The sequence below is a fragment of the Chelon labrosus genome, assembly GCF_963514085.1.
Source record: "Chelon labrosus genome assembly, chromosome: 11".
Lineage (NCBI taxonomy): Eukaryota > Metazoa > Chordata > Actinopteri > Mugiliformes > Mugilidae > Chelon > Chelon labrosus.
The window spans coordinates 4,366,881-4,379,441 of NC_140344.1; the positions used below are offsets into that span (position 1 = coordinate 4,366,881).

General features: G+C 41.6%; 1 protein-coding gene across 1 annotated transcript; it reads right to left on the bottom strand.

The window, feature by feature from the left end:
• Positions 1-1,499: 1,499 nt before the first annotated feature.
• LOC311495554 (uncharacterized protein) lies at positions 1,500-3,851 on the bottom strand. The gene is made up of 4 exons (XM_084555047.1): positions 3,393-3,851; positions 3,009-3,255; positions 2,600-2,737; positions 1,500-1,872 (listed from the first exon to the last, which is right to left on the bottom strand). The coding sequence occupies exons 1-4, from the start codon at positions 3,572-3,574 to the stop codon at positions 1,603-1,605; spliced, it is 837 nt and encodes a 278-aa protein (XP_084411173.1). The 5' UTR covers positions 3,575-3,851; the 3' UTR covers positions 1,500-1,602.
• Positions 3,852-12,561: the final 8,710 nt, after the last annotated feature.

Genomic DNA, 12,561 nt, shown 5'->3' on the forward strand with positions numbered 1-12,561 from the left:
CTTTGCATCTCCTTTCAAATACAATATTCAAATTACTGCACAAAAAATTATATCCTGTGGATTTTGAGGGGTATTGCGCCATAGACCTCCATTCATTCTGCACTCGTCCTGAGAGCGCCCTCATATGGAACCAGAGTGGAACTGCAACCAGTTCAGAAGCCGGAAGTTCACTGAGAGTGGCAGTTCTCCTATTAGACATTCTCTGGTCCAGAGCCAGCTGATAAATTAAACCTTTGCCGAATCCCGTAGGAAGGACGGCAAAAACATCTTTCCGATTAACAAATGCCTTGATCGCATTTATCTGTTCCTCTTTTAAAATTAATGCGCTGTCGATATCTTCTAGAACAGAGTCAATGGCAGAATCTACACATCTCAGTTCTCCAGCGGCAGCCATCTTTGTTGTAAACAAATTCAACCCAAGCGCTCTTTGGTGACGTGGTTACGTTACTGTTGATCATCTGTCCATCATCGTATAAAGCCCGCCCTGAGAATCTGATTGGTACGAACAGCTCCTGTTCGAGCATAATTGCGCCTCAACGGAGAGATGCCAGACCGAACTTCCAGACCTCAAATGTTGTGGGCGGGACTAAGTTCGGCTGGCACCCAGGCTAACCTAGACCTATTTTAAACTTGTTTCACGCTAGAGGTCGCCCCTTAGACCTACCGTCAACCCCCAGGTTGATGAAATGTCTGCAGGGACATTTGTTAGCCTTTTTGTTATGATGCTTGCAATGCTTATACAACAGTAATTCGTCTTAACAAACACCAGATTTTGCTTTGCAACAAAACTGTTACAACTTCAGTTATTATTTATTTCCATCACATTCGGTCCTGTAATTAGCCAACTGAATTTTCATATCTGTAGGTAGTTTCAAAGATGAACATTTGCCATTTGCTACAACTCTATTTCGTGACAAACATAGTTTAACCAGTCATAACTAAAAGTGTGCCAAGCATAGAATTTGAGGCAGTAACCAAGGAGCTAATTGTTCCTCCCTGAAAGATTAATATAGCGTCTAATTACAGACATTTAGCACGTAAGGGCATGTTTATTTAAATTTACAATTCATGGATGTTTTGTATAAGAGCTATATTGTAGTCTACAGTCTTTTGATGTCAGTTTCAATTGCAATTTCAGGGGCACTTCTAAAATACTTTGGAGCATCCTCTGCTACTGGTCAGGATGAGCCACCCACCTCCCCTGCTAGACGAGACCTGCCATCCACCTACCAATGTTGGAGGTGGAGATTGTGCAATAATTGCAATAGTTAAATAACTGGATTCTCAAAAGTGTGATTTTCAAATGTTCTATTGAAGGATTTGTGCAACTGAGAAATTTCTGTTTCACTTATATTGTTATAATAAAACATGGTTTGTGCAAAATTTTGTGTCATTTCTTTTCGCTTATTATGCTCTCTTTGGTATGGAAATACTTTCATATTTCAAGTGAATGTGGTATAGCTTACTGAAAAATGTAAGAACCAGAACCAGATTCAAAGTTGTAGCTGTTTTTAGTTTGTTTATTCAATCCTTCAGTACAGAATAATTTGTTCACATCTTCATTGCTAATTCATTCCTTTTCTTGTGACGTGTCTTGCCCTTTCAGACCTCTTTCAGCAGAAGGCCGTAAGGACGGATGGCCCGTTCCACCATCTCCTCCTCTTCTGCGTCTGATGTGCCGGCTGGGATGTGAATCAGCCAGTACTTGTTGTTGTTGTGCTTCTGCCTGTACTTGGGGTTGATCCGATTCTGCAGAATTACTTGGTAGCTCTTGCCCGTCTTTTGGGATTTGAAAGACTTTGCATAGTAGATGGCCTCAGAGATGTATGGGGTAGAATAAATCCCTCTGCCATAACGCTGACCTGGGCCTGGCTGTTGAATACAAGTGAGAATTACAGTTTATTTACTCTGTAAGTAATGTTAACAAATATTAATATTACATTTACACAATATAACACTTAAATTATCACAGTCTTTTTCTTCCTACAGCTTATCTCTGGGGGGGGGACATTGTTTTTTTTTACTCCAGTTTATGATAAAAAGCAATCATTTATTTCAGATCATTTTCTGTTTCAAACTTCCTGTTTAAATCCGAATGTGGAAAAAGGGGGCAGTTCAGGTACTGACAACTGACAATAATCTGACAATTAAATCTAACTGACATTGTTTCTAGGAAGACACACTGCTTGCTAACCACGCTCTTGGGATGGGATGGCGAAGGCAGTGTATCACTCATTGTACCAGTCCAGATGGAAATATCTATCTCCAAATTTGGTTCAGACTCCACCGTGAAGTAGGTATATATACACTGAGTTCAATGTGTAGCATTAGCATAGCATGGGTTCGTTAACATTTAGCCACTGAGCAGCATCCCAAGCTTCCAGAGATCTGTTTAAATATTTCACTGTCATACCATTCACTTAGACTGTAGTACAGAGGATAGAATGAAGGTGGTTTACCAGGCACATTTATCCAGATCATTCCAGAAATATTACAGTGTGTGCCCTTTAGATATTTTACTGTGCAATGTAACACAGTTACCAGGGAAAATGATGTAATTGTTATCAATTCTGCTACAATAATGGATATATAATCAAACCTCGTAATGTCCTTCGATGATGCCTTGAGCACCCTTCTTTGAGGTCCCATGGTAGGAAACAGGCCACTCATCTGACACCGACTGTGTACTACGGTACTGGTTTCCCAGCCACTTATTCTCGCCGTACTTATCCAGGACCTGTGAGAAGACATTTTCCTCTGAAATCAAGGCTGCAAAATTAGGAGCCTTTCACTTTAGTTTAACTTCTAATTTTCTAAATAAAAAAACAACAAAAAGCTATAGTTATATACATTTTAAAGTCTTTAACCAATACACCATGATTGAATCAGTTTTATTTATATTTAAATTCATACTCTGAAGTGTTCAGAGTTCGCATCATTGCCTATATGTTGAACATTCATAGGACGCTAATTTAAAGCCAAATCAACATCAAAGGTATATACAGTACCTTCAGGCCAAAACGGTACCAACCACATGGGCGTTCATACACCTCTCCTCCTCTGTGATATGTCTCTGTGTCTTTCAGCTTGGTGAAATCGTAATCAAAGCGCCGGTCAAAGAATTCATCTTCATCGATGATGAGGTTCTTTCTTGTTGGCACTGCAGAGTGCAGATTCGGGTGACTGATGTCAGCTGACAATACACCACCTTGCAGGACAGTTGTTAAGGTCTTGAAGCAGAAGTTTGACTGCGGGCTGTAACGTAAGAAAAACAAGATTCCATTTCAAAGCACAGTACTGATCTCATCATAATGTCCCTCACATCAGAATTCTGCAGTCCTGGTCTGAACAACTTTCATAAATCTCTGTTCTCCATTCAAAATAATATTTACCAGGTTTCCTCTCCGTCCACGATTGTATAGATGAAACGTTGAATGTTCAGCTGCTGGTGTCCTGCTCCTCCACAAATATCAGCTCTAAAAGAGACAGCTCCTGATCCTTGTTTTTGGACAGATGTCACACTGGCATTGCACAGTATGCCCAAAGCCTCGAGTGCAACATCTATGTCCAACATGTTAATGTTGAGCTACACTATTTAAAAGATAAAGAAAGGTCTGAGTTTTCGAATCCCCACGTCTTCTGGCAGTGAGTGATATGCAATCTTGATATGGAGAACTATTTATATACTGTCTGTCTGACTCACCTGTCAGGTTACCTCCTACTGCTAAGTTTCTAGCGAAGAGCTGTTCCAGGAAAGCAAACCTGCATGGCAAGTACTTTAACCCTCTATGGCATGACTTTATTTTTTGTGGAAAAAAATGTTTTGCCCCACCTTTTGAGAGCTTGTGGGTCCCTGATGACATATAAAAAAAAAAATTTGACCCCCCCCGACCCCCCCAAACCAGAAATCAGTACGTTGCCTCAGGGCAACAATGCGCAAGAAGGGTAGTAAAACGTCAAGGTTTTCTAGTTCAGTTTTGTAATGAAAATGGAACAAAAAAAGGGAAATTGTGCAAGATGTATATCAACAATGTTTATTTTGTGCCATCAAGTTCCTTTCCATACATATCAGTTATAAAAAAATCTATATTGATGCTGTTTACATGTATATTTGTGTATCTTTAACTGTTCTGACCTGTATCTACAGTACTGACCTCTGACCTCTGACCTGTATCTACAGTACTGACCTCTGACCTGTATCTACAGTACTGACCTCTGACCTCTGACCTGTATCTACAGTACTGACCTCTGACCTGTATCTACAGTACTGACCTCTGACCTCTATCTACAGTACTGACCTCTGACCTCTGACCTGTATCTACAGTCCTGACCTCTGACCTGTATCTACAGTCCTGACCTCTGACCTGTATCTACAGTACTGACTTCTGACCTGTATCTACAGTACTGACCTCTAACCTCTGACCTGTATCTACAGTACTGACCTCTGACCTGTATCTACAGTACTGACCTCTGACCTGTATCTACAGTACTGACCTCTGACCTCTGACCTGTAACTACAGTACTGACCTCTGACCTCTGACCTGTATCTACAGTACTGACCTCTGACCTCTGACCTGTATCTACAGTACTGACCTCTGACCTCTGACCTGTATCTACAGTACTGACCTCTGACCTCTGACCTGTAACTACAGTACTGACCTCTGACCTCTGACCTGTATTTACAGTACTGACCTCTGACCTGTATCCACAGTCCTGACCTCTGACCTGTATCTACAGTACTGACCTCTGACCTGTATCTACAGTACTGACCTCTGACCTCTATCTACAATACTGACCTCTGACCTCTATCTACAGTCATCACTCAATGATCAATCATGGTACTAAAACTCCAGTGGTTCTCAACTCCGGTGGGGTCCATTTTTACCTGTTCTACACCTTATTGATATAGTTATAACATTCTGCCACTGTTTCATAAGAACTGAATTATTTGTGTCAGTATTTTGTAGCAGGGAGGACTCAAACATGCAGAATATGTGGTCCCAAAGACTAGAGTTGAGAAGCACTGCTTTTGTCATTATTGCCTTTAGCAAAGTGAACTAACTGCACAATGTTGCCCTCAGGCAACGTACAAAAAAGATCTATTTTAGTAAATAAATAAAAACTAATTTTGCATTAAAACAACTAAATATGGTTATTTATGTGTTCATGTACATGCATACATTTTTGTTTATTAAATTATTTCATATAAAATAAGTAAAAAAAACATTTTTATCTGACCTCTTGTGGGTGCAGCGCACCATGCGGCTTCGCTTCCTGAAAGACTTGACCCACTGCCTAGACAAAGGCCAAGCCCACTTCTACTCATGATTTTATTGGACAGATACATGTCTTGTGACATAATATTTAAAAAAAAAATGAAATAAAATTTAAAAGGCCACTGTAATGACCAAAAAAGTGGTGCGTTGCCTGAGGGCAACGCCATGCCATCAATGAAATGATGAGAATCTGCTTCAGTGAGCTGAATCATTACAGCTTAAATTTGGTGGCAGTAAATGCTATGAATTATTTTATGTTGGGACCAGAGGTTGCGTTAACCAAATATTTAAAACGGTGATGGAAAAATCGGAAGGACATCTGTCATTTTGACAGTTAACTTTCGTTTCTTCAGAGCTGTCCTTTGGTAGGTCTGTTCAGATCCTCATATTTTCATCAGTGGCCAGGCCAGTAAAGAAGTTAGTTTCACACTAGGATGCAGTCATGAGCAGGGGTGCACATAACTGGTACGCAGGTACGCATGCACGAAAAAAATACAGAATGCATAATGCCACTTGTGTTACTATGCGCCTTTGCGTACTTGACCGATCATTTCATCTAACCTTACACATGTTGCTTGTCAACTACTGTCAGAGATGTCCAAATAAACGACAGACATTAAGCAGCTTCTTTGGCGTTTTGCCACCTACAAAAAAACACCAACTGGAGCCAGAGCCGAAGAAAATACTTTTTTTGGAAAAGTGGCTCCAAGATGTGCAGTGGCTTGAAGCTAATGGTGAGCGCCCCGAAATGTGGAGCAAGATTTGCCACTCACATCCACATCCAGCACACGAAACAGGTGTGTTTTATAAAGGCTCAAAGAATTTTCAACCATCCTTTATTTGACAAACATGAAAAGAGCAAGGAGCACACGAATGTGGCGCAAGCCATTGCTAATAAACAAGCTAGCCGAGAAGAAATTTCTAGTCGCTCACTTACCAGATGGCGAGACATGCTGAATGAAGAACGGCGGCAAGCTCTGTTTAATATTTTTCTCCTCACCTTCCATAAAGCTAAACACACACATCCCATGTCTTCCTGTTCTGAGGATGTTCCTTTACTGAAGTGGCTAGGAGTAAATGTCGGAGGTGCATATCATTCACATGAAGGGGGCTCTTCAATTAACCCCCTGAGTAAGTTTGTCTTGTCTTTGTCAGCATCAGCATTAGAAGCAGTGTGTTCCCTGTGGCCTTCACTATCAAGCAGAAGTGCAAACTGTGCAATGGCCACCAGGAGTTCATCCTTACATGCGTGCATGTTTGACAGAAAACACTGAAAACACTCTGTGCAGATATGCTGCAAGTCACTCGTAGCCAGTTGCATTTTAATGGCTGGCAATAGTCTTGATATTTTTAACAGTGTTTCATGCCTCCATGCAGACCATCTGATGTTATGAAACTTACCCAGTTTCACAAAGGAGATCCCAATTTATTCACACAGCTTCTTCAGTGCAGCATTTTTGTTTGTTTGTTTTGTTTTTCTTTGCTCCACCTGGTACTCACCTGAGTAACTCACTGTAAAAGGTAGGTGCACCTCTGGTTATGAGATTAGGGATGGATGTTATTCTGTTGGTAGTACAGCAAGATGGATTTGACAGTTCAAGTGGTTTGCCAAATAGCCACAGCTAGTGGTCAATACAGAAATCCTGACATATATATAAAATGTAAAATAAAGACGTCAAACCGCTGGTGCTGCTGAGAGCCTCAAGGATAAGCATTTACATGTAGGCCTAAATGAGGTCACATCAGAATAAATATAGGCTTGTGGTTATTTTGTGGGAATCAGGATTTAGGATTTATTCCAGTGAAATGAAATAAATACTAAAGTTGGATTTAGATTTGGAACACAGTTTGGATGGATGTAACATTGCGGTGGCTGGGGTTCTGACCAGACTGGATGTTCTCCCACAGGATCTGGATGTGCTGGTCCCTGTCTGAGCGACACTGCTCGTGGCTGAAGCCGAGGGCGTGGAGCAGCTCGTGCTGGACGGTGCTGTGGTAGGCGCAAACCTAGCGGTCCAGAGACAACGTCTGGGAGCTACCACGGCGGCCGACGTAAGAGTAACAGCTACAGCCATACAATTAAATGAAAACACAGCACTATTTCAGCGCCTTGTTCTTGGCTTTAAAAGACAATGACTGTTATTTTAACAGCTTGTTGTTTTGGAAGACTTGAAATTTAGCTCAAAGATTTTTGAGATGTAAAACCGTAATGAGGTGAGGTGCTTAACTGCTACAAAACACACAACACGTAAACTAGACTCAAAAGGTTGCAAAGGTGTCGATTACTGGGTGTGTGATCTTGTATTGCACAATGGAAACAAAAACACGCACACACAGTTATTGCCAGTTCAATTTCAGCTGAAATGGTGAAAGAGTCTTTTTTCACAAATACATGCCAGCACAAGCTCCCCCTAAACTTGACACCGTTACCATTCTTAACACGAACAACAAGCCTTAAGGCAAAATGACTCAATGACAGCTAGTGTGGCGAGGATAAGGTGAAAACAACAACAAAAAAAAAAAAACTAAACCGATAACCAGATTAGGGAAAGGAACCGACAACACCACCCTGGGAATTTCACCCAGAGAATTAATTTGGAGAGCACACAGGTAAGTTTACTCAGTAAGGCATGAGACGTGGTTCAGGTATTTATAGAAAACTATACAACTTTATTGTTAAATAATTTGTTTCAAATATTTCAATTTCATTCATACAAAAGAATCAAAACAGGGAAATCAAACAAAAGGGGGCTGGAGCTGAGTGTATGGACAGGGGCTTAGTGCAGGGGGGGAAATCACCAAAAGGAGAAATCAACGCAAAAACACCCAACATTATTGACACACACTCAGTGAAGTGAGGCCCGCTTCCCCAGACACAGCAGACAGGAAGGGATACCACCACCCGGGCACCAACACCGCCACCACCAGTCACAAAACAAAAGGGCAAATAATCTTAACCAATATCAATACGTGGCCACTTTAAGAAATGAAAAATAAACTAAAGAGAACAAAACAAATTTAAATAAGTAATCAATTCAAAATAACAAAATTACTTAAATAACCTAACACTTATCCACACACGCACACATGGAGGCCAGGCCCTAGCTAAAACACCCAGGCTTGAGTCTGACAGAGCCGCTCTGGGGCATGGCGTGGGCCGCAGACACCAGGCCGCGGCGACCGCCAGATGAGGCTGAGCAGAGCGGAGCAGCCACGCAACCAAGCAGCCAAGCAGCCAAGCAGCGTCAAGACCAAGCAAAGCAAAACAGTTAAAAGTCCAAACACAACAGAGCAAAGCAGCAGAGTCTCAAAGTTTAGAACAGGACAAGGCAGCAGCGTCCCCAGTCAGCTGATCGCACGTTACACCTGTTTAGGGACACACCCATTCGCACCGGAGGAGGGAGGTAGAGAGAAGACCGGCCACTACTGGCATTTACCACGCACAAACTACACCGCACATACGGGACACACGGAGCAGCACATGAGCAGCTGCCCTGTCGGGCCTACCTCGTGACGCACCAGTGACGACAGAGGCGCAAGAGGATTAGCCAGTGAAGGGTGGTGGCTTTTATACTGGCCCACCGGTGGCGCTAAATAGGCTACACACAGCAGCACTGAATGACAGATAGCATATGTCTGCTGCTACACTAGCATTTGCAGTCATGTCAGTCTATTATTCACTTTCCTTTTAGCATCCTGAAGTTTTGTTTTCTAGCAGCTATTGAGATCAGTATCGGCCGTGTTAGCGTTCTTCAACCTTTATCCCTTGGTGATGAACAGAAAGCCTTGGTTGCTGCTTCCTTTATAAGTTTGAGTTTCTAAAAAATCTGCACACTCATACTGATGCATACAAAAACCTTGATCGATTAAAATTCAATAGGAAACTCTTAATCCATGAACCATGTGGTACGGAAGTGTCTAGAAGTACACAAAGAACAAATAAGGCTTCAGTGAAGAGGCATGTGAAAATTTATTGTCAAGGTCAATATCTTAAGTTTTATTAAAAATGAGAAAACGTCCTTTAAAACAAGTGCTGTAATGTCTGAAGCAGCACCATGTTGCCAGGCCTGTTACCATCACCTATTGGAAAAAAAGAGTTACAGATAAGAAACACATATTTTCACCTGGATCACTAAAATCACAGATTATATTCTAATATATTTTTTCAGAATAGTTGGAGTATAAAGAGCGTCCTCCAGTTTACAAGTAGATTGTTACGACTATGTCATGTATTTGCTGAGAGGAAGTAACATGCTTGTATAGCTAGGCAGGGAGGAGGTTGGGGTGGCTGGAAGGGTCTACGAAACATTTTAACACATAACACACAAAACATCCAACAACTGTTTCATCATTTTTTCTTGCATGACAAAGTACTCAAAAACAGATCTCTCCTCAAATCTAACCAAGTTGTTTTTGTGCCTCGCCAAGCCTTTGTCACATCAAGCTGTTCATACTAGAGAACTAGTTGATAATATTTTGAACATACAAAACAAGTTTGTCTTGGCTTTGTCAGCATCAGCATTAGAAGCAGTGTGTTCCCTGTGGCCTTCACTATCAAGCAGAAGTGCAAACTGTGCAATGGCCACCAGGAGTTCATCCTTACATGCGTGCATATTTGACAGAAAACACTGAAAACGCTCTGTGCAGATATGCTGCAAGTCACTCGTAGCCAGTTGCATTTTAATGGCTGGCAATAGTCTTGATATTTTTAACAGTGTTTCATGCCTCCATGCAGACCATCTGATGTTATGAAACTTACCCAGTTTCACAAAGGAGATCCCATTTTATTCACACAGCTTCTTCAGTGCAGCATTTTTGTTTGTTTGTTTTGTTTTTCTTTGCTCCACCTGGTACTCACCTGAGTAACTCACTGTAAAAGGTAGGTGCACCTCTGGTTATGAGATTAGGGATGGATGTTATTCTGTTGGTAGTACAGCAAGATGGATTTGACAGTTCAAGTGGTTTGCCAAATAGCCACAGCTAGTGGTCAATACAGAAATCCTGACACATATATAAAATGTAAAATAAAGACGTCAAACCGCTGGTGCTGCTGAGAGCCTCAAGGCAGTGCCATAGAGAGAGATGTAAAACCGTAATGAGGTGAGGTGCTTAACTGCTACAAAACACACAACACGTAAACTAGACTCAAAAGGTTGCAAAGGTGTCGATTACTGGGTGTGTGATCTTGTATTGCACAATGGAAACAAAATGACGCACATACAGTTATTGCCAGTTCAATTTCAGCTGAAATGGCGAAAGAGTCTTTTCATCTCTCGCCATCACAAATACATGCCAGTACAAGCTCCCCCTAAACTTGACACTGTTACCATTCTTAACACGAACAACAAGCCTTAAGGCAAAATGACTCAATGACAGCTAGTGTGGCGAGGATAAGGTGAAAACAAAAATAAAAAGAGAAATTAAACCGATAACCAAATAAGGGAAAGGAACCGACAACACCACCCTGGGAATTTCACCCAGAGAATTAATTTGGAGAGCACACAGGTAAGTTTACTCAGTAAGGCATGAGACGTGGTTCAGGTATTTATAGAAAACTATACAACTTTATTGTTAAATAATTTGTTTCAAATATTTCAATTTCATTCATACAAAAGAATCAAAACAGGGAAATCAAACAAAAGGGGGCTGGAGCTGAGTGTATGGACAGGGGCTTAGTGCAGGGGGGGAATCACCAAAAGGAGAAATCAACACAAAAACACCCGACATTCGTGACACACACTCAGTGAAGTGAAGCCCGCTTCCCCAGACACAGCAGACAGGAAGGGATACCACCACCCGGGCACCAACACCGCCACCACCAGTCACAAAACAAAAGGGCAAATAATCTAAACCAATATCAATACGTGCCCACTTTAAGAAATGAAAAATAAACTAAAGAGAACAAAACAAATTTAAATAAGTAATAAATTCAAAATAACAAAATTACTTAAATAACCTAACACTTATCCACACACGCACACATGGAGGCCGGGCCCTAGTTAAAACACCCAGGCTTGAGTCTGACAGAGCCGCTCTGGGGCATGGCGTGGGCCGCAGACACCAGGCCGCGGCGACCGCCAGATGAGGCTGAGCAGAGCGGAGCAGCCACGCAACCAAGCAGCCAAGCAGCCAAGCAGCGTGGAGACCGTCCCACACAAGCAGCGTCAAGACCAAGCAAAGCAAAACAGTTAAAAGTCCAAACACAACAGAGCAAAGCAGCAGAGTCTCAAAGTTTAGAACAGGACAAGGCAGCAGCGTCCCCAATCAACTTCTAAATAAAATCAACTGCTATTTCTCATGCTATTATGGTAATGGTATGTAGCTACCGTATGTGGCCCCTGAACTAAAAAGGAGTCTGACGTCCTTATGATGATTATTATTTTTACATTGCATCATTTTGTAAACTTGTATGAGGAAATAACTAGATCAGTGAATAAACAGATTTTTAATGAAAGTGACAGCAGCCGTCTCAAACCTGTGGTACTGCATGACAGAGTTGTAGTCATAGGGTGTGTCCATGTTCAGAGTGTTCATCTTGTCAAAGGCGTAAGCCAAACCTTAGAACAGGGATGGGCAACTGGCAGCCCGCGGGCCGACGTGGCCCTTAGATTCATTTTTGAAAATTATAAATCTGTATCCTCTGCGGCACTGAATCAGTTGTAATGACACAGTTGGCCACTAGATGGCGCCTCTAATGCAGACGCCGCCTCGTACGCGCTTCCACCAGGTCTTCTCTACCAATGAAGAAGAGACGTTGCGCCGTGGCTAAGAGCGGAGGAGAGAGAAAACTTGATCGAGAAAATCGTGTCTTTCAAGTGAAAGAAGGTTATCTGTTCACAGAATATAAAGGCAAACCTATGTGCTTAGTGTGCTTAGAGATGTTATCTGCCATGAAAGATTTCAATTTAAGTTGCCGCTACAACACGTTGCACAAAGCTAAATATGAGAAGTATACTGAAGCTGCAAGGGCTGCTGTCGTACTGGACCTTAAATCAAAAGTACACAAACAAAGGCGGCTTTTTACCAGTGCCCACTGCTGATAGTGGTGAGGTAGAGTGGGTATACAGGGGAAATGTTAAACTGTTTCTTTTTCTTGGTGTAAAAATGCACAAATAAAAAAAAAAAAAGCACAGTAAGTGGTTATTTTTTGTTTGCTTCAATAAACACACACACACATATAATTATATATATAAATATATTCTAATTATACACACACAAACACAACATATTTAAAATGGAAGTTTTATCATATCTGGTTATGTGTACGGTCCTATGTGGCCCTCTG